Genomic DNA, 24,072 nt, shown 5'->3' on the forward strand with positions numbered 1-24,072 from the left:
TTTGCCTTGTTTTCTGTGAATTCTGCATGTTGTTTTAGTAAAATATTTGATCAGTATTACTGCACACTTGCAGTATAGAGATTCTTGTACTTACACTAAAGCCTTGCCATTTTATTCTAAATATTTTAATAACGGAAAATAACAGTACCTTTCATTTAGTAATAGTTTCAAGAATATTTAGGGCAGCAAATACATATTCATCCCAAATCTTACTCTAACTGAGCTTCATGATGGGCTTTTTAAGCGTATGTAGAAGAGCGAATAGTATCCTAGGCTCTTCAAGGAAAACTTTACAGGAAATTAAAGACAAAGTGCAGGAAAGACAGGAACAATTCCAACCATTAGATGTTTAGTAACTGTACACTTTATTATAAGCACATTATTGTACTGCACATTTTGTTAAATATCATTGCCAAACCAGATTTTAAATAAAAGCTTGTAAAACTACATTTTCACAGAACTTGTTTAGCCAATAAATGGTATCACTTACATGCAGAAAGGCTCTTTGCAATGTTATTCTGTATTCTTTGTATTCCTTCTCTGCTTGTTTTATATAACTATATATATATTTTATTTTATATATTTTAATAACTATTATAGTGAGAGAGAGAAAGAGAAGATGAATAATGTATCCTATTGTAAAATATGAGGATATTACTGATGAGTTTCATGAGTTTATAAAGGAAGAAGGCTGACTGCTTTTCTACAGGTCATGTAAATCTGAGGTGACTTTTAATACCCTCATACAGTTTTTGCAACAGGAGGTACATTATTTGATGTAATACACAAGTGGCACAAAATTGCATCATTAAGCAGGCGATGACACCACTAAGCATCAGAATATAGTTTACAGGATACTCATGTCTTTTGTGTAATATAAAGAGTGGAAGCTATGTTATGCCTTGTTTGTCTCATGTTTTCTAGATATAGAGCAATGGCAAATGTAAAAAAAGTTTTATAATAGGTAGGGGTACTATTGTCAATGCAGTTTATCTGAAATATCTCTGTTCATGTAAGCAATATGGTAGATCCCTTAGAACTCACATATTTTATATATCTGTAACATTGTGAGAGGCTGTACCCTAAAAATAAAATATCTGCTTAACTGTTTGAATGAAAAGAATCCATAGAGGATCTAATTGCAGTGAATTTCAGATTTAAATTGTTGTTGTACTCATAATGCAAATTATTGGCTACAATTCCAGTGTATTTGTACAGCCCTGCGAAATATGTTGGCTCTATATAAATACATGTTAATAATAATAATTAGTGGGCACATTCCAGGGGGTGGGGTGAGTGGGGGTTGCTTTACTCCCAGAGCATGTGTTTAAAACTGAATTGCATCTGACTTACTGGGTACAAGTCGGGTTTGCCTATTAACGCATCCTTCTGTGTGAACCCTGGAACCACCAAACCTGACATAACATTGATATAACGTGATATAAACCTATACTCAGGGTGCAATACTGCATCATAACAAAGGATCCATTATTGTAGAGCAAGAGTTCTGCATCACAAAATGACTGCAGTAGGGTGTGAAAATCTAGATGTACTTGTTACTTGTTACTTCACATTCCTGTTGATGAAAAGAGCTATATATTTTACAAAAAGTTATCTATGAATTGCATGAACACACTGATATACTAAGATATACACTATATACTTAGACACTAAGATATACTTTCATAAACCAAGAATGTTGCATACAATAACCAATGTATTTCAGATGCTGATGTACAGTATGCATGTACAATGTTTGGAAACTTTATATTGTATTCAAAGTCAGTTTGCATTTTGTGTTTTCATTTTTGTCGCTTCTTGAATTGCTTTCCAGTGTGCAATCCAAATATCTGTTTGCCCATGTTGAACAAGCAGTAATACTAACAAAAACAGGGCTAACAATAAAAAATCTAGCCTCACAGTTGGTCTTATTAATGGACTTACTGACCCTAGTAAACGGATAACATTTGAAGTCTAGGTGATTCATGCATACAGCCATAACTGGGCTTTTTATTTTTGTCAATGTACTAGACTTGTATTGTACAAGAATGAGTGCTCATTTAATTACTATGCATTAAATCAGTTGACCATTATGTGATCTTTGTCACATTGAATTAAGTTTATTTATATCACAATGAATTGCAGGTGTCACAGATTTTTATCAGAACAATTTTTTGTGTAGGTGGGGATTTCATTGTTCCAACTATGCAGCAGATGTTTCAAAGTATTGTGAATATAAAAAGAAAATCTATCTAAGAGGAGCAAGGTTTCCTGATTGGAAACTGACAAGGAAAGCAGCAGGAAATGTTTCCAATGTAGCAGACATTATTTGTATTATAAAATCATGTGGCCTTTAATATAAAACCTGTATTCCACAGAAAGATAGAGATTGCATCAAAAAGTCAGTGCTACATTTCTAAGAGGACTATTTGCTTTTATACTTGTTATCCAAGTTAGAGATAAAACTAAGTACTGGCCATCTATTTCATTAGCATATTTCTTTCCTGTGGGAGCGTATTCCCCCTTTTTCCTAATAGATACTATTGCTTTACAGCAGGGATCCACAACCTTTACAACCTGTGAGCAACATTCAGAAGTAAAAGGAGTTGGGGAGCAACACTAGCATGAAAAATGTTCCTGGGGTGCCAACTAAGGGCTGTGATTGGCCATTTGGTAGCCCCTATGTGGATTGTCAATCTACATTGAGGCTTGGTTTGGCAGTACATCGGTTTTTATCCAACCAATTCTTGCCTCTAAGCCTGGAATTCAAAAATAAGCAGCTGCTTTGAGGCTACTGGGAGCAACATCCAAGGGGTTGGAGAGCAACATGTTGCTCGCGAGCTACTGGTTGGGGATCACTGCTTTACAGTATATCAATGATTTGCACTGTAAGTTTTGTTCTTGCCCTGCAGAAGCAATGAGTGGTAATGTCTCAGTTGAAGCACTCACAGCTTCAGCTTTCAATAACATCTTTAGAATGAAATATTTATCCAAAGAGTGTGCCTTTTTTATAGGGTTAAATGATTTAATCATAACAGTTTGAAATAATGGATTACATATAATATATATATACACATATAAAGTGGGCTTATATAATGGTAGATGATGTAATGGCTTACTCTATGTCTATCTTTCACAGATTTTTACCAAAATCTTTGTTTTGATTATTGCAGCTTTCTGTTGCAGACATGCAATGTATTCAACTAAGATACATCTTCTGAACCACATTCTTGTGTCACCAGCTCTTCCAGCCAGTTCTTGGAACAAGATTTCCAAACTGCTTACCTCTGTGGTGGGTGTAAGCAAATTGCCTTTTTAGAGTTTCGTGTTAGAGCACTATAGCATCAAATTGCAACACTGTGGTCAATCTTGAGAGGAGTCTCTTGTTCACTGAGCTAGTGGGGTCAGATAGTTTGGGGGGAGGAGAACAGCAGCAGGATGGTGAGGCAGTCAGTTGGGCCAAAAGGAAAAGGGGGCTGCTACAGGGTTTACACATCCCAACAGATTTGCCAGATTGTGTGAAGAAGATCGGAGTATGAATTCTGGATTTGCAGTTCTAGATGGGGCTGACCTCTCTAACATCCAAGAGCCCAGTTTCTCTAGTAGTGGCGGAGAGCAAAGCTAGGCCAAAAAGGACTGTGGCTATAAGGGATTCAATTATTTGGAAAGTGGATAGAGTAATTTGTTCCAGATCGCAACTACCAAACAGTTTGCTGTCTTCCTGGTGCCAGGGTTCGGCATTTGGTTGATCAGGTAGACAAATTATTGGGTGGGGTTGGGCAGGACCCATACATAGTACATATTGGTACTAATGACAAAATTAATGGTAGATGGAGGACATTATAGAATGAGTTTAGGGATCTAGGCTGAAAGATTAAGGGAAGGTCTTCCAATGTAATTTTTTAGAAAGACAGTGGGAGCTTGTATATGAAGGAAGGGTGGGTTTCTTGAGCACTGGGACGATTTTTCCTTTGGGTACAATCTATATAGTGCCAATGCCAAGTCAGAAAAAGCTGACAGGTTTGTAAATATACATAATGACAACTTTTTATTTCAGCTAGTTCAAGAACCTTCTAGAAATGACTCGCTTTTGAACCTGGTAATCACTAATAAACTGGAAAATGAGGTTCAGTGTTAATAAATGCAAGGTTATGCACTTTGGTAGAAATAATACAAATGCAAGCTATACACTAAATGGCAGTGTGTTGGGGGTTTACTTAATTGAGAAGGATCTAGGGTTTTTTGTAGATAATAAGTTGTTTAATTCCAGGCAGTGTCATTCTTTGGCTACTAAAGCAAAAAGGGAACTGTGTTGCGTAAAAAAGGACATTAACTAAGGGATGAAAACATAATTTTGCCTCTTTATAGGTCCCTGATAAGGCCTCAGCTGGAGTATGCAGTGCAGTTTTGAACTCCAGTCCCCAAGAAGGATTTCAATGAGCTGGAGAGAGTGCAGAGATGTGCAACTAAACTGGTTAGAGGGATGGAAGATTAATTATGAGGGTAGATTGTCAAGGTTGGGGTTATTTTCTCTGGAGAAAAGAAGCTAACAATGGGACATGTACATTAGAGGGCATTATAGACCGCTAGTGCGAGATCTATTTTTCCATAAAAAACATTGGACCAGAGGCCATCCTTTTAGACTAGAGGAAAATAACGTTTATTTGCAGCAACGTAGGTGGTTCTTCACAGTGAGGACAGAAAGGTTAAGGAATGCAGTTCTGGATGATTCTATTAACACCTTATAATAAATCCCATAGCAATAAAAAACATTTCTGAGATTATTATGAAAACCCATCCCTAGGTTTGCCACCTTTGACTTCCACAAACTGAACTAGGGGGTAGAATGATGGTATTGGGGGTGTGTAGTGACATTGCAGGGTGGGGTTATGATATGACGGTTTTTTGTGCTATTTGGGGACAGGGTTTTGACATCAGATGTGGTTATTGGCCAGATTATAGTTCTGGTTTCACAAGGCTCAAACCTGAACAGGTAGTTGTGACCCTTCACCCCTAAGAAAAACCGAAACTGTTTTGGTCAAAACCGAACAGGGGCATCCTTACCCATCCCTCCCATAACATACATGGTGGTAGTAGTGGTTTCAGCTTTTCTCAGCTGTTTATATGTGGGTGGTTGTACTGCACACCCAGTTTAACATTATAAGGTATAACTGTATTATAGAATTTAAATTTCTTCATTCAAAAAACACCATTGCCCCTGTGGGCACTACATTTGCCAGAACATAAAAATATATTTTTTTTACTCTTCATTTTATTGATAGCAGGAATACTAATGGTATGCTGCTAGTCACAAAAATATCAAAACAAATTTACAAGATTGGGAACATGGCTGGACATATGAGCTGGTGCAAATTAGGTCCATGGTGAAGAAGGCAATTCATTAGCGAAAAAGCTCAATGCAAGAGAAGTTTTGCTCTGTTTTGCCAGGTGAATTTTGCCCAGGAGAATGATCATTAATCTGCAAATTATCAATACGTCAACTTTAGTATATGTTACCCTTTTCTCCAAAGTCTATTTTGCAAAGTTCTGGCTGGCAAATGATGAACCTACATTTTCAACATTATTATGTCAGTCACATCCTATCTTGTACTCCAAAAAAGTCATAAAGAAAGACAAAACGCTGGCATTTTTTAATATATTAATGTGGGTTTATGCTTACAAGTTGTAAATATATGGTATTTACACTTTTTTAACCACTTGAAACTTGTTTTAGGGTAGGCTCATGTCTAGGACAATAGAGGATAGCTTTTGTCTTTATTTTGGACATTTTAAATAGTAAGTGGCTACTTCCAGCAATTTCACCAACATCGCTAATAAATACATACATAGGAATTTTATGTACCCGCCACATTTAAATTGGCATAAACATATGACAACAAATTTTTACTAGGAAGAAAGTAACACTAGTGAGAATTCACTAACAAACTTTGATGCTGACGAATTTTCGCTGGATCCGATCGTTGGGCCCCCTTCTCTTACACTTCCTGGAGCATACTGTTACAACACTAGGCCTCACACCTAGGCTCAGTACCTCTTCCAGGAGATGACTCTACTGCTGCAGCTACCACTGCTCAGGTTTCTTCTCATGACACATCTCTAAAAATAAGTCCCTGAAACCCTCTCTCATATAACCTACTATTCTCCACCACTAGGCCTTTCCCTGTTATCCTCTATCCCCCCCCTAGTGGCCAGCCTAAATATATATATTGACCATTACTTAAACATTTATATTAAACATTAACATTTTACCCTATTACATCTCACCCTCCTGAAAACCAGACACATCCTCGTGTCTGCCAATTAAACTATTAATCTACATCTTCACACAGTGCTCCTGTTGTCAGAAAACTGCACCGACCCAGGTACATTTCAGTGAGTACTACAGAGCGATCCTCTTTTTCTGCTTTTTTTTTCAATATCCCAGTGCTGATGCATGCCCAGTAGAGTGAAAAAGTCTGCTTTTTTGTTCGGAATTTCACTACACTGCATATGCCCACACAAAGAATTAAGTAGAAAGAGGATCGCTCTGTGGTAGATTCCTGCGCGGAACCAATTTCTAAGACTTGGACCCGAACCTACAACCCACAACCCGAACCGTAACCCGCATATTTTCCCACTTTGATCCACTACCCGACCTGCACCCCGACAACCACCATTAAACAGGAAGTGATAGTGCTGCAAACCGGAAGTGACATCATCAAGAGTCACAGAAAAGGACAGAAACAAGTTTTGTAAAACTTTAAAAGGAGTAAAATATAGACAATATTACATAAGATAAGAAATTTAGATGAGACCCGCGACCTGCAGACCCACGACTACACCTGAGAATCCTCCCCTCATTCCACAGGGTGCCTGCTTTTTTTGCTGGTAACCCATGGGTACCAGACCCGCTGTAGGACTCTATGGGGGGAATTCACAAAAGTGTTGGTAAAATAAATAACCCAGAAGTGGTGGTCGACAAATTTGTAAAATGTCGTACGAACAGCAAATTCACAAAGGCAGATGTTACCATCTCTGAATGTCTCGTAAGTCTGTCAATTTTCTAAAATGTCGTATATCTTTTCATCGTACAAACGACATTTACCAAGACTTTTTAAAAGACAATTTGACTGACATTTTCATTTTGGAGAGCTTAAGTGTCTGAAAAATTGTCGGTAAAGAAAATGAGTTTACGAGTAATTCATAAAAATGTCGGGAAAAGTGGCGCCAAAAAAACCACGCCCACTTTTAACGACACTAATTCAAAAGTGTCGTACATGTCGGAAAATTGGCAGAGAAATGCTCTGTGAATTTGTCGGCTGTTGCTACGACACTTTCCACTTTGCTGAAAGGGATTGTCTGCCTGTTCCTTCCTTCTTCACATGGGTGAGCATTCACAGTAGAAAAGCCAAAAAGCTAGCTTTTGGCACCCCCAGTAATTTAGACTTTCCTTCTACTTTAATTTGCTTCTCATAATCTAGTTTTAGATCTTGCATGATAAACAAATCATGTTTTGGGTCATTTTATGCATAAATACTGAAAATGTTAAAGGTTTCACCACTGTATATCCTGAGAGACCTACAACTTATATAAAGTCACTCAGTGTGTTGCTTACAGCTTTTTTGTGGTTGTGGAATTTTTGTTGATTTCAAATAGCCTTATATTTCACAATTATTATTATTTTATAAGATTAACATGCATTACTTTATATATCTGTAGGGTGAACAGTTTATTTCAGTGAAGGCTAAACACTGGAAATTTCACAATACCTTTCTTTCCTTGTGTGCAGTGGTGCAGAATAAGACTGCACAGTGACTGGCTAATCAACTTGAAAGGCCTTTGAAGCCAGTGCTGGAGGGAGATTAAAATGTTCAGTCTTATTTCAAATAATATAACAATATATTTTAATAAACAAATTTTTCCTGACAGTGGTTGATTATTTTGTGTCCCAAACTCTGGACAACTGGAAACTCATTAGTGTTTGCATAGGTAAAATGAACAAAAATACATTCTCTTTTATACAGAAGAGATATAATTTACAGGCTCATTATCACTGGTATTAACAGTAGTAGTTACAACGTGAAGTAGCATTCTATTGCTTTATTATATGTTTGAATTGTTTTATCTTTATTTCTTGTTTTAGCAGCAAACTAACACCTATTATGGGTTATTTAGTTAGTCAGTCTGTCCAGAAACACAGCGCAACCAGAAAACTGTTTTCTTTCATTTTTCTTACTGCAAGAGTGAGGTAAAAGTTAACTGTTGATTAGTTGGACAGTGGACTTGGTCAGAACCTTGCCCTTTACTACATAACCCTTCTTATAATACTTTACTGATGTAAGCAGTGCAACACCTACATCTTCCTCCAATCCTTAATCATTGTCATTTCTGAAGTCTACAAACATAACCAGCCAGAAGGCTATGACTCATAATAATCCTGTGAGACACCAGCTTTGATCCTAAAAGTATAGGTAGAATTTCTGCCCTAATCGAGAGCAAAAAGTATACTAAACGCTGATACCCATTTTGCCCATTACGAGATTTCTTCAGCTATAATTTCAGAAACAATATGAGGGTAGAATAAAGGAAATAGACCCATCAAATATGCTCAGTGTACTTGTGAAAACCCTTTTGGAATGGTCTTGTATTTATAAGCATTTTTTAGATTATACTGCTTCAACTAGCGACTTTCATTTATACATTACTGTTCTTGTAAAACAACATGCAGGGGGTTATTTATCAAAATCCAAATTTTTTTGATTGTTTAAATAAAAAAAGTCTGATCAAACTAGAATCCATGATATGACCTAATTTATTATTTAAAAAGCACATATGAATCGGTTTGGGAAAAAAATCATATTGTGCGTTTTTTTCTGGCTTTTCCTCCAATTTGTCTGGCTTTTTTCCACAATTGTATGATTTTTTCTTATTTTTTTACTGAAAAGGCTGAAATGATCGGATTTTCGGGCTAAACCCAGTGCACAATAACTTTCAATTAGGATAGGGACCTCTCTATTGACTTATATACAACCTCAGGAGGTCTGAGATCCTGCAATTTGCATTCTGACTTTTTTGCAGCCTCAGGGTATAATAAATCTCAAAAACTTTTATTTTTTTAACGAAAAATTCGGATTTTATAGTAAAAAAAACTTGAGTTTTTAGTATTCAGATTTTAATAAATAACCCCCTTAGCTTGCTCATCTAGAAGTATTTTAGCTGTACACAGGGCAGCCATCAGGGGGGGACAGGGGCTAGAGTTGTAGGGGGCCACGAGGGTAAGGGGGGCCTGGCCACGCCACACTTTCTTGATTAGCCGGCCCCCCTGCTTTCTGAGAGCTGCTGACTTCGGGAAGGCAGGGCGGGAGCACAAGGGGAGGTATCTTCTGTGCATTACTTCCCCTTATTGGTCATTGAGTTTAAGTCCCGGTTGAGTTGCTCAGTGATAGGATAGCTGAGGTTTGAACTTCTCCTCCAGCTCATCCAATCACCATGCAGCTTTACCAGGACTTGCAATTCTGTGACCAATAAGGGAAGAAAATGCTGTCACTGGAAGAAGATGCAGCCACCTGTGCTCCCCTCCTCCCTTCTGTAATTGGCAGCTCACTGACAGCAGATGGGCCACATTAATAAATTAAGTGCAACATGGCGTAACCCTTTGTGGTCCCTGTTGTGTGGTGGGGCCCTGGGCACAAATTTTTTTTAAACTTCTGGGGGGGGCAAGTTTTTTTACCTGGACGTTTAAGGGGGCCCTGGTCACCAATTTTCTTATAATGTGGGGGGGGGGGTCTGGCCACCAATTTTTTCCCCCCATGTGGTGTCCTAGCCACCAATATTCTTTAATGGGGGGCCCTGATCACACATTTTTTTTAATGGGGGGGCCCTGACCACAATTGTTTTTTTCAATGGGGGGGGGCCCTGACCACCAATATTACTAACTCCAATTTTATTAACATGTGGGAACCATACCCACCAATGTTTTTTTTTTTAGTGTGCGGTGGGGGGTGCACCTGTGGGGTGGGGAGGGCGGACCTGTAGGTGTGGCTTGTGGTGGGCACAGCCCAGGGGGCCCAGGAAATTTTTTCGTATGGGGCCCTGCGATTTCTGATGGCAGCCCTGGCTGTACAAATCTACTGCAGCTCTGTACTGCTACACAGAAGATAAAATAATGGTTATTAGCAGTTATAGGCAAAACATTTGTTGAACTGAATATACCTATGTGCTTTAAAGGAACAGGTCAGTATAAAAATAAAAACTGGGTAAATAGGCTGCACAAAATAAAAAAAAGTTAATAATATAGTTAGTCAAAAATGTAATCTAGAAAGCTATGCATTTTCTGGCCGGAAGGATGTTTATAATTACCTCAATATAATCTTCTGCATATCAAAAGAACATATGGAAGAACTGATATATAAGCAGGGTAGTGCCTTTAGACACTACAAATCTTGGAGGCCATGGTTAGAATACATCAAAGACTACAACAAAAAACAAAAATGTCAATCATCTCTTGAAGATTAATATAAATTTACAACATTTAGTATTACTTTAAGTCAAGGTATTATGAACATTTGCTTTGCCACAAAAATATGTCTCTGGTACACGGATAAAATAACAGCAATTAAGATTGTGATAGTGTTATAATTGTTGTAATGAATATATATTAATGGTGTGAAATATTATTAATCTGTTTTCCCCCTCCATTTTTCCTTTCTGTACACCCTTGATATTCATTTGTTTTCCCCCTCCCCTTTTCCTTTCTGTACCCATCGATTTTCCTAGTTTTTCAAAAAAAGAGAATAAAATAAAAGCAACATTGAATTGAAAAAAAAAACAATGCTCTGTGAAGCTACAATTTTATGTTAGTGCCACTTTGTATTGCTCATTTTTCCATTCAAGCCCTCTCCTATTCATATTCCAGCCTCTCCTTCAAATCAATAGCTTGTTGCTATTAAAGGGTAAGCAGGGGTGTGTTCAAAGGGTAATTTGGATCCTTTAAACACTCCCTTACCTTGTACTTAATGCTGTTTTACCATATTCTACTAGCCAGTAGAATGTGTTTGATTAATATGCATATATTTGACCTATTTCAGATTTTACTTGGGCACTTCTGGAAGTCCATGTTGAGCAGACAACTATAATTGCTGTGCAAGGAAAAACCATTGTTATACCAGTTTGGTATTCAAGTAGTTCTAATCAGAATCCATATATCACATGGCATTTTGTGAGGGCACCCTTAAAGGAGATTCAGGTATGTTTTGTCAGCTTACATATAGTATATTATTTATTATGCATGCTAAAACTGCTTAGTCTCGCCTTCAAAGTAACAACCAAGCAGTTCTTTTTTATTTATTTGTTAAACTTTTAGCGACTTTAGCTTTCAGCATGGGGACAAAAGCAAAAAAGCAGTTAGTTGTAGCAGACAATGGCAGTCAGGAAGGGCCATGAAGGTACTATCCTAGATTAATACATTCACGGTAGGAGAGGGCAATTCTTCTCCTTTACAAAGCACTGGTTTGGCCCCATGTAGACTATGCAGCACAGTTTTGGTCTTCAATGCTTAAAGGGCGCCTGTTACCCTAAAATATTTTTCTGCACTCAAATTGGGGGTAACAGTAGTTTTTTTTTTTTTAATTGACCCCTCCAGCATTAGTACACCCCCACTGGGTGGGAGCTATAGGTTCGAGTGGCCATGTTGGCCCACACACATGCACATAATGAGCAAATGCTACAACTTGCTCATTTTGCACATTCACGTGAGTCAAACACTCATTATGCGTATGCATGCTGCACAAGATGGCCGCTCTCATCGAGTGCTCCCTCTCCGGGCAAGTGTCCTAGCACTGGCAGGGCTAATTTTTTAAAAAAAACACTACTGTTACTGGAGTGTGGGCTCTTTTAGCCCACACCTTTGGTGGTGGAAAATATTTAAGTGTAACAGGTGCCCTTTAAATATAATAAAGGTTTATTATTGCAGTCCAAAGAAGAACAACTAATTTGTTAAAGGGTATGAAAGGTCTCAGTTATGAGGAAACATGGACCAAGTTGGAATTATTAATTTATTTACATTCATCACTGAGAGCCGTGAAATTATGCTTTCTCTCTGAAGTTGTAGTACTGGCCTACAGTAAATTGCCTTAAGAAAGGATTTTATGCCTATTTGGGAAGTGAGAAAATACAAAGTTACTCAAATTGACTTTAGAGTTGATCCAGGCCATGTTGGAATCAGTAAGGAAGATTTTTTTTTTCTCTGAGGCTAATTTCAGATGGGTTTTCTTCTCCCTCTCTACACCAAACTAGCAGTTAGGCAGACAAAATAGTTGAATTTGATGGATTCATGCCAACCTAATGTATCTATGTATCTATGTAACTGAAACACCAGGATTTGCACATCATCATTAACTTACCAACTGTTTGAGAACCACTAGCACCCCACAGGTATAGAAGATATCATTCTCCAATATATGCAGAGAGCTTATCAAATGTAAAATGTAACTTTGCCAGAGTAAGCCATATAGGATATTGGTACATAAATATAGGCATGTGTGTCAATTTATTTTCTTACAACCACATTTTGTAGCTAGTTGAATTTAAGAATGAATTTAAAATAGATGGACAGTGCCACCTTGTGTTAGTTTAATGTTCTTTCAGTGACTTAATATTACCATTTCTCTGTCATGCCATGAATCAAGTTATGATTTCACTGAACATATTTAGCTTGCTTTTAAGTGAGTTTGCCTCTAATTCATGTATATTTTTCTTTTAGATATTAAAATATTTGCAAGTCACCAGTATTGATGACACACAGTTCAAGAATCGTGTAAGATTTGCTGAACCCATGCCTTCAAAGAATATCTCCATTATAATTAATAACACGCAGGAAATAGATTCTGGTATCTATAAATGTTTAGTCAATGTGCCTGATGACACCAGCATTGGAGGGGGAAACAGTGGAGCAATAAATGTCACTGTTATAGGTAAGTGTAAATAACATGCATTTTATATAATAGGCTTAACCACAAGGGCATTGTTATTTCAAATAATTTTTTCTTCGTAAATTGAATAAGAAACCACATAGATATAGTTATATGGACCAAATGCAATTGCTCCAGCCTTGTTTTAGTAAACCAAAAAGTTATATGGGTGAGAAATTTGAGATTTCACTTCAAGGGGCCTATTTATTAAGCCACATTTTCTGGTTGAGTTTATAAGGGTAAAAAATCAGAATCTTTAGAGGAAAAAAATAACTAACATTTTTCGAGATTTATTATGCTCCAAAGATGCTAAAAATCAGAATACAAAAATACTTGTGCTAAACCCTGTTGAAGTCATGTAAAAGTCAATAGCAGATGTCCTTTTAACAATTGGAAGATGTTTTTTGTCTTCAAGATTTTTATGGTTTGGCTGGTTTTCTGAAAACTCGTAAATTTTAGGTTTTCTGAAAACTCGTAAATTTGAGGTTTTCTGGTGAAAATTTGATTTTGTTGAAACTTTTCCCCCATGTACAATTTCGTTTGTTTCGTTCAATAAATGTAGCCAAATCTTTATTGGCAGTTAGGTCAAATTTTTACTTTTAAAATAATGAGAGTTTTAGTAAATACCCCACAGCACAGTACCACCAATTGTGCAATATTTTTGTTTATACCACATTAAGATGTGGTATTTCATGCTGTCCCATAAATAAATATGAGACTAAAAAAAGCAAATTTTTTCTAAAACCACAAATGTTTACTCAAGTAATTTATTGAAATAGACTAATATAAAAGTACAGATAAATTAAAATGCATAACTAAGCAGAATAATAATATGAAAAATGCAATCCTGTAATTTGTAGTGCAAATACAAATTAAAAAAAAACATAAAAAACCTATAAAAGTGTCAAATAAAGAAAAATTTTACAATTGGAAATGGACAATTCCATTGACATCTACATGACCTCGACAGATTTTAGATGGTTTTTATTAGTGCTTTTTTTCCTGTTAATTATAAATTATGTCTTATGTGGTCTAAAATAATTAGTATAATCCACATTTTTTGACGCAAAAAACAACGTTAGTAAATCAGTCCCACAGGGGCCTATTTATGAAGCCTCTGGTCGAGTTTTAAAGGGGAAAAAATCTGAAGATTTATTATGCTCCAAAGCTGCTAAAAATCTGACTTCAGCTACAACAATATTCCAGCTATTTGTCGAAGTCATGTAAAAGTCAATGGCAGCTGGTCCATTTTACAATTGGAAGATGGTTTTTGCCTTCAAGATTCTCGATAGTTACGGGCTGTTTGACGCTGGTTTTCGATCGTTAAATTCCGGTTTTTCAGGCAACAATTTTCAAAAGTTGCACAATTAAAATGAAATTGTTGCACAATTTTGTCAAGACTTTTCCTACAAGGGCAATTTCTGATCTAAATTGGTAGTAAATAGGGATGGGCACATTTTTTCGCCTTGTTTCGCCGAAAAAATGACGCCCATAGACTTCTATGGGGTTGTGCTTCAAAATAAATAGACGCGCGTCAAAATAATTTCGCCGCGCGACAACATTTTTTGGACGCCCATAGACTTTAATGGGCGTCTGCGACATTTCGCCAACGGCGAATTTTTGGTGAAACGATACGGGTCAAATTCGCCCATCCCTAGTAGTAAAGTCAGAATGTGGTTGGGAGCGTAGAAAATCACGCAGGCACAAACTCATAGAGGCAGATCCATTAAAGCGCGAATTGTCGCCAGCAACTACTTTGCACCACTTCGCCAGGCGAAGCGTTACAAGATGTTCCTTCTTCAGATTCACTGTGGGAACAAGATAGATGGCAGAGAAACCTCCTATTACATGAAAGCAGTAATGTTTGACTCAATTACTAGGCCTCTTAGAACCAATGACTAATGTAACTCAGTTATTACCATAATTCATACAATAATACGTTTGCCTGGCTCTTGTAAATCTGGAGAAGTATTGATACTCCTTTTAGAGTGTTAAAGCCTTTGAGTTATACATACCTTATTTTCATTACATATACTGCATATGCTGTGTTCATTTATAATTCATATACAAAAATTACATTTTAGAAATAATTTGATCTTTGTGTAATTGTACAACAGACTGGAGACTGTTTGTAAATTATAGATAATGTATATGTGGGTCCCTTTAAAGGGCTTTTCCCCAAGGCTCAGGGCCAGAACTAGGAGTAGGCAGGTGCAAAAGCTGGAAGGTGTCAGCAGACAAAGTCAAATAATTCAAAAACTGTAAAAAAAAATAATGAAGAGTAATTGCAAAGTTGCTTAGAATTAGCAATTATATAACATAGTAAAAGTTAGCCAAAATGTGAACCACCCCTTTAAAAACTTCTCAATTACTTATGAGAAGTAATTGGGACAAATGCACACGAACATGTGTAAGACCTTAATGAGGGAACGTAATATGTTTTGTTAATGCAAAAGATGTTCACAAACAACGTTGTGAATGTCAGCGTCCATGCTTGCTTCCTTGCAAAGTGTGCGACCAACTTGCTTTTGTGAACGTTCACAGTGTCTGCAATATATTTTTCCAATCATAAACCATTTTTGCGACAAAGGGGGAAATGTAATAAAATTTACAAAGAGCAAAACTTTGCAAATAAACATATGCCTGTCACAATATAATATTCTTACTTAGGCTTTTATTGCATTGCAAATCTTAATTGCAAATTGCAAACCTTTAACACTTGCTCTGGAGATATATTCCTAGTGTCTCAGACAGGCAGTCTCTCCCGGTGTGTACTTCCTCTAGCATCTTTCTACTCACCACTAACACGTTTCGCCACTATGGCTTCCTCTGAGCAAGGACGTCCCTTACCCCATAAGATCTTTTCTGTTCAGTCAGACAGAAGGGGGCGCTCCAGAGTTTTATACATAACATTTGACCCAGGCACAAGGTATTTGGAGTGGGGTGTACATCAATTTTTTTATACATCAATTGTTTGGCATTAGATTTTAAGGCTTATTGGTAGTATCTCATAAGGATCGTCCCTTCCTAGGTTACCATCTAGAAACCTAGCCTAACCTTCTGCACTGTCAGGGTTGAAATGGAAATGTTCTCATATTCATCAGCAAACATCAACATCTCTGTCTTAAAAGTGCATCAAAAAAATAATTATTGCATGTTTTTATACACATACATTTATCTACTACATGATTCACAGATTAGACCTTTGGTAAAACCATTTATGCCTACAATTGGATGATTTTAAATATTCTATTGTTGTATAATCCTGGCAATAATGTCCCCACTAAATATTATTTAACACTGATTTGATCATTTGTAATAGTGGATTATCATCTTGTCAAATGTAATTATTATGTGTTGTTAATGATTGGGAAATCCAAGTAAGTACTTAATCCAATTAGGAAACATTACACAATAGCTTCTGTGGTGACAGTTCTGACAGTTTTGGCATTTCTGAATCTCAGACTTTAAGTATTTACAGTGTACCATCTATATAACTATGCATATTGAGTGTTGGGAGGCTGACTAGGTGATGTATATATCCAAGCTTGAGGGTAAAACTGTGACTCCCCCCCCCCCCGATAAAAACGTTTTTTCACTTTACAAAAGGACTTGCAGATTCTGTCTTCTATGACTAACTTACACCTATAAGGATTGAGCTGCTTGAGCACCCATCCAAAAAGAATATTGAATGTTGGCTGCTGTACTTTTAATATTGAGATTAATATCCAAGCTTAAAGGAGAAAGAATAACATTTTACACTTTGGCACAGGGCCGGATTTACATAGCGGGTGCCCCTAGGCCCACTGCCGTTTGTCCCCCTGTCCCCTACCCTTTATTCATGCAAATTTTCATGGAGATTGTATCTCCTGCGCATCCCCAGTGTTTTTGAACCAATGTGGGTGTGGTTGGGAAGCATGCCACCCCCCTAAAATCCTGCCACCCTAGGCCCGGGCCTAGGTGGCCTTCCCACAAATCCGGCCTGCTTGGGCTTGCCAAAAGTTAGGCACCCCCAGTGATTACTTTTACTTACCTGACACCCAGGGCCGGTGTTCCTATCAGCAGAAAACCACACCAACCCGGGGTTCTTCTAGCAAGCACTACGGAGAGATCCTCTTCCTGTTTCTTTGTGTCTTCTCGTGGCTGTACATGCACAGCAGAGCGAAAATCTGAATGAAAAAGCTGGCTATTTCACTCTGCTGTGCATGCGTTTGCCCCAGGAAATTTGAAAACTGAAGAAGCAGGAACAGGATTGTTCCGTGGTGCTCACTAGAAGAACCCCTGGGCCGGTGAGGTTTTCTGCCAGGTCAGGTACGTAAAAGTAATCACTTGAGGGTGCCTAACTTTTGAAAATTTTAAAATTCAATTAATGGGACTTACAGACTAAAAGGAGAGGGAAAATGTTACTGGTTTTTTATATATTAAAATAATTCTGTCATGAATTTTATGGTTTATGGTTTATTTCTAAATAACTGTTTACATTACAAATAATTGCAAATTTTGAAAAGAATTATAAAAAAAATGTGTTTGCTCTTAAAAAAATGTATTTCAGTGCAAAATTCTGCTGGAGCAGCACTATTAACTTATACGTTTTGAAAAAAAAACATGTTTTCCCACTACAGTATCCCTTTATGAATGAGTTCTAATTAAGCAACAATATGTTTCAATATTAAATTAAAGAATATTTATTTTCTTTACAGTTCCTCCATCCATTCCCAAATGCCAAATACAAGGAACACCTTATGCTGGGTCTAATGTTACACTAACCTGCAAGTCTTCAGCTGGAAAGCCAGAACCAGGCTACTCATGGATTCGATCAGCACCAACCAGACAGATATTTTTTCCTCCCATTCAGAGTAAGATACATTTATACTGGGTATTAATCAAGTAACATCTGTTTTTCATCTGGACAATAAACTTGTTGAGATTTATTATTTTGGGTAAAAGAAGATCTTAATCAGTTTTGTGGTCAGAAGGGCAGGTAAACAGTTTTATTTGGGATTGATTTTATTATGAAGTATATGTGTGATTTACAGTTTCTTTTTGATTCAAGCAAGCATTTATTTGTAAATGATGTAAAACTGCAATTTGACATTGGTACCACAGCCTAATAGTCCCACATTACAATTTAATGTAAAAGAAGGATACAGGAATGCCACTATTTAAATTGTAAAATTAGTTAAAAATTAGGTCCTGCCAAGATAAAAAGTAAAAGGTATGTATCCTTCAACAGTCCTGTGCTTTAAACAGTGTCCCTATTGAGTAATGGCAGTTGCACAAGGGCAGTAGTGATCCTAGAGGGGGGTGGGCCCTGGTGCGTGACGCGCAGCCGGGCCCTGCCCCCCTCCGTACGGCCGCATTTGGCTGCATTTTCAGCGGGGAACGGACTGCCGGGGGGCCCTGGGGGGGTGCGGACCCTGGCCCGCTCGCACCCCCTGCTCCCCCGGTAATTCCACCACTGCACAAGGGGAGATTTGTCACCCACAATTATTCATGAGTGAGCACAAACATGAAATCTCCCAAAGTTGCCTATGCAGGAAATTTCTTAGCGATATGCTGGTCATACCACCAGCAATTTTAATTATTTCCTATGGAGAGGCATTTTCGGGAGATTTGATGCTCAAAAATAATCTTGGGCGAGAAATCTCCCTGTGTGCCACTGCCCTAAATGACAAGTAATGTAGGAAAATCTGTGGAGATAAATGTGCTGTAATAGATTAATATGTAAACAAATCTGCCTGACTTGCTTTTATCTAGTTCAAAACTCACAGTTTGATGCAGTTGAGATGCTTCCACTGGCCATTGCTGACACAAATGTTTTGGTTCAGGATAGCCACACGGGACTGGTTTTTAATATAAATATGACCCTTCTTAAAGGGCCTTAAGTGTATGATAAATCTCAAAAATCGAATTAGAATTTTTAAAAAAACTCGAATCGAATTTTAACAAACCACAAATCTAATTTGACAGTTTTGACTCAAAAATTAGAATTTTCACTTCGACCCTTGAGAAATCTGCCCCTAAGTCATTCCTGGGCTAAAAGAAACATGGCCACCATGTGTATCCCTACAGTGATTATAAGATGTTTAGCAACCTGTCGCTTTCCTTTTTATTGTTCTATTTAAAGGCAGTATACTCATTTACATTAGTTCAGTGAATAGGGCTTGCGTCCCATCTTAATTTGTAATACTAGATTTACTGCAGATTTTTATTTTTATAATATGCAATGAAAATTAAGGTTCCCATGTTATCTGAAAAATCAGTCTATTAAACCTGCCACAGTTGTATAGAAGGCTACATTTACTTAGCAATTTATTATTTACTTGTATTGCATTTTATTTGCTATAATCCTACAATTATCTGCATATAAAGATAATACAGTCCCATTATAATTGTGAAACCAAGAACAAAAACTATGGACATAGATATATTGCAGTGATGACAGGGGTCTATTAGAAAATAACATTATTATGGCAAATATATAACATTTGGTCTTTCATTCACAGGTTAGTATGGTTGTAGCAAATGCTGTAAAGTGGGACTGTGTCAGGACACAAGGGATCTTGATAAGAGATGGGATTATGAGAGTCTCAGTCTTTCAAAATCTGAGTTTCTAATCTAGCAGCTATTCTGGACAAACCTGCCAAGATACAATTACACAAATAGAAAACAAAGTTGAAATATATAGTGACAATGTTCCTAGATCAGGAATCAGACCATATTCAACTAATCACTATTGAAGCAATTCTATAACGAAGCACTCGGATATTGTAAAGGACCGTTGAAAAATTACAGCTTCACTCATATGAGAGTTCTATCTATAAAAATATGAAAAGGATAAAGAACTGGGATTTTAATGAATACAGAATTTTATATAAACAAATTTGTGCAATAGGCTTTCATCTTCATTTGTTTCAGATGCTGCAAAAGGAACTCTAAGCCTAATGAATCTTACACGTGACTCATCAGGGACCTATGTCTGCACATCTAAAAATATAGCCGGGAGTTCATCATGCAACTTAACTCTGGAAGTGGCATCATGTAAGTACAATGGTTCTCTTTATGATATCACTGCATCCTATCTATGTGGGACACTACTGCATTGTGATAGAAATGTGGAGCTTACTAAGCTATAGCAGATCTAAATGCAACTTTTCTAAATCAAAATCACTTGGGGGTGCCAAAAGTTAGGCATCGCCAAACCTTTTGAAAAACAAAAGTTAGATACCCCCAAGTAATTGTAATCACTTAGCAGATGCCCTGGGCCAGTGCTTGGGGTTCTTTTAGGCAAGCTGTACAGTGTTCATAACAATATCATCATCGTCATCATTTATTTATATAGCAATATGGACCAGCATTTATTTCTTTTCCTGCTAATTCTCTACTCATTTATTTACATGTGACAGGCAAATGCGCAATGGCAACATCAACATGTGACACTATATCTGGACATATTAGTTTATTGTCTTTGATACACTCTAGTAAGATGTATTTATTAGAGCAAACATTGATGTGGACTTTGTTTTACAGATTCCAGAACAGCTATGATTGTTGGAGCTGTTGTAGGATCCATTGTTGGAATCTGCCTTGTAATAGCATTATTGGGCGCGTTACTCTATTTTTTCAGAAGAAAGATAAAAGAGTCACAAGATGAAATAGAAAATGAAATCAAGTGAGTATATTAATATGTTTGCTAATTTCAAGGCCTCAAGCAGGAACCTAAACTTTGGTGTTACTTATGGAATATGGCACATGTACCTACATACATTGTATGTATTAAACTTTTTGGTTCTAGGCACCCAGCTGTAAGGGAGTGCATCTCAAAGTATATGATACATGTAAATACAATGGAACAGGCACTCAAAATTAAGGCAATCTTCCATCAGGCAGTTGAAACAAAGCAAAACAGTTTATTATGTCCACAGCCTTACACGTTTCATGTTACAAACACTTAGTCATAGGCTATCTGTACAGAGCTAGACACAAGGTATTTAAACAAATGTGCACCAGTCAGAAAAACACTTAATAAACCACAATTATTCAATAATCCAATCACCAAGCTCAGCACATGAACCAATCCCTATTAGAAACTTAAAAAAGTGCAAGCAGGGCTACGCCCAACCCTCATAGGGTGCCATATTGGTACACATTAGCTAGATTTAGCCCAGAGCTATGTTTGTTCATCCAGGTGTGAATGTTTGTAACATGAAACACATAAGGCTGTGGACATAATGGACTGCTTTACTTTGCTTCAACTGCCTGATAGAAGATTGCCTTCATTTTGAGTGCCTGCTCCATTAAAGCAAGGATTTTACAAAAAAAAATCAACTACAGTACAGGCTTAGTGATTTTTTGGCAGTTTTTTTTTTAGAAACTCTTTAATGATGATTAGGTCTTTGTAATGAATTCATTACATGACTGCAATGCATGGACCTGAAGTCACAAATAACTTTATAAATATGCCAACTATTACACACCAACTTTTATACTTATTTTTTTTTCATGGTCTGTTGTCATGCGCAAAGTACTTTTTATGCCGGGCAGTAATCCATATTACCTTTAGCAATGTTATATCTTTATGTGCAAAAAAATTCATATATTGTAAGTTTTATATACTGTAAGTTTCATATGATTTTGCATTTGCCATACATAAGTACAAAACGTTATACTGTATTAGTACTTACATAATCTCATTTCTGTTTTTACAGAGAAGATGCTCAGGCTCCAAAATCACTTTCTTGGGCAAAAGGCAATGAATCTGACATCATTTTCAAAAATGCAACATTGTCTTCAGTGAACACACAGCGAGATCACAAACTATATCCATCAAAATCCCCTTCTGAAACAGCTTCTGTAATCACTGTGGCAGGAAGCAACATTGGCCATAAGCAGATTTACCCAAATGAAAGAGGTGGAGTGAAAACCCCAACTCCAACACCCAGTTTATCAAGCCAGTCTTTACCAACGTACATACCTCCACAAAATGGCAACTATTTTCACCATCCCATCCCAACAAACCTAAACACTCTCCAAAAAACAAACGGAGTAGAACAATCCGTTCCAAGGAGAGAAACGAATTTGCCATCTGGGGTCACACCTTCAAACCTTGTGAGAATGGGAGCAGTACCAGTTATGGTACCGGCACAAAGCCAATCGGGGTCACTTGTGTGACCAAAGCCTGAGCACTTCTGCGTTTTTTATGATAAATTTGATCAAATGTTTACAGGTTTTATTACTCATCAGGCTATATTCAGGAAATATATAAAAGGGATTGTTCATGCTAGCAACATCCCAATCAACCTAAGAGTATAACCTGTGGCGTTTGCATGGCTGCTTCTTAGGAAGAACTGTACCAGATTTTCTAGGAACAAACTGGAGTCCATGCTTTTTATGTCTTTCTGTTTTTATATATTTATACTATTTTTGCACACTATCTTCTTTACATTTGCAACAGGAATATTTTTCTACAAAACCCAAAGGAGTTAAATGAGCTTTTGTCTATTAAGCATTTTTATATTACAGTACAGTTTTTGCACCTATTTATTGAGGGTTTTTTTTTACTATGAAATGTGGTGCAAGCGAATGTTACAGTTTATAAATGAATTGCACATTAAAGGTCTGGCTCCCATAAGTTTTAAATGGTGGTATGGCACATACATAATGATGATGATGGTGATTGCTAGTTACTACTGAGAAAACATGTAACCCCTATTTAAACAATAAATACTAGCTAATCTTGCATCTGAGCATGCATAACTGTCTTTCAAGCATTGTAAGGCATACAATGAATATCTTAATTATTTAGCAGTATATTAAGCAGAATATTTTATATACAGTTTATATGGAGCCTTCTTACTTTTGCTACCTTGTTAACAGGTCTAAAAACATTTAAGAAAATAGATTAAAGCAGAAATGGGTGCCATTAGCATACTGACCTTGAGGGGATAGACAACTTTGGTCTTCATATCTTCATGCAGGTGCCAATTGTTCCCTGTTTAGTGCATGGGAATCTTGTGTGTCTTACAAGCTGTCAGCGAGGGATCTCCTACATGCCTTTTTCAGCTGAAGACAATTCCATTTCTACTTTCATTGTTGGATGATTCTGCAGGGTGTAGTTCAAAAACATCTTTGGAGGGACATGTTGAACATTTTAAGGTTTAAACTGTTTATTAAAGCCTTTACATTCACATATCACATGATGACATGGCAATATCTGGTGCCTACAAAAAATGTTTAGGTTTAAGGCCTTTGACACATGGGAATTCTTCATTGTGCTCTCATGGGAAGTATCAGTGGTCAAAGCTTCCCTAATTGCCTGTCACCACTTCCTATACAGATGTATGGAAATGCTTTGTTGACACAGTCAGACCACTGCTCAGAAAAGCAGTGGTGTACCATCCACCTCAAGCCTGCTATGATTAAGCAAGGAATAGTGTGAAAGTGTAAATGATGTGTCTGATAACCATTCCAATGCCGACAATGGAGAAGCAGAATTAGTTGGTATGTAATAGTGAATAATGGCTTCCATGACTTAACAAGGATAGACTGTAGAAGAATATATAGCTTACTCCTCTGCATTGTTTCCTATGGTTGAAGACTAAAATCATTCTTTCTACAGACTTTTCTCAAACAGATATGCTTTTTGCAAATATAATCATAGTTACATATACATAGTTACATAGTAAGTTATGTTGAAAAAAGACATGTCCATGAAGTTCAACATTTTAAGTTTATATATAATCTGTAGAACTGCTAGTTTGTCCAGAGGAAGGCAAAAAAAAAAAAACATTTGAAGCCTCTCCAATTTTCCTCAGAGGGAAAAGAAATGACAATCGGACCAGTCCCTGGATCAACTTGTACTATGAGTTATCTAAAAAATCAATTGCATTATTTCATATTATACTTACCAACAAATTGACATTTATGGTATTGCAGTAGTAGGACTTCACTAGACATATCACTAGCACCTTCATATTTTTTCTCAGCGTTATCCCAGCACACAGCAATTTCTTAACTGTTTTGGTGTACAATGAACTCATATAGCCTATTTTCTGTATTTATGTTTTTCCTTACAAAAGTTAATCTTTATTATCAAAGGTAGCAT

At 36.9% G+C, this 24,072-nt stretch overlaps 1 protein-coding gene across 1 annotated transcript in view; it reads left to right on the forward strand.

Annotated features, from left to right (window-relative positions):
* The window catches only part of esam.S (endothelial cell adhesion molecule S homeolog), a 51,416-nt gene extending 28,709 nt beyond the window's left edge, over positions 1–22,707 (forward strand). The window contains exons 2-7 of the mRNA XM_018241659.2: positions 11,088–11,245; positions 12,761–12,971; positions 17,669–17,824; positions 19,887–20,009; positions 20,499–20,640; positions 21,677–22,707. Coding sequence (XP_018097148.1) covers positions 11,088–11,245; positions 12,761–12,971; positions 17,669–17,824; positions 19,887–20,009; positions 20,499–20,640; positions 21,677–22,139 — 1,253 coding nt within the window. The 3' untranslated portion in view covers positions 22,140–22,707. The remainder of the gene's footprint in view (positions 1–11,087; positions 11,246–12,760; positions 12,972–17,668; positions 17,825–19,886; positions 20,010–20,498; positions 20,641–21,676) is intronic.
* Positions 22,708–24,072: the final 1,365 nt, after the last annotated feature.

Source organism: Xenopus laevis, chromosome 7S (genome assembly GCF_017654675.1).
Source record: "Xenopus laevis strain J_2021 chromosome 7S, Xenopus_laevis_v10.1, whole genome shotgun sequence".
Taxonomy (NCBI): Eukaryota; Metazoa; Chordata; class Amphibia; order Anura; family Pipidae; genus Xenopus; species Xenopus laevis.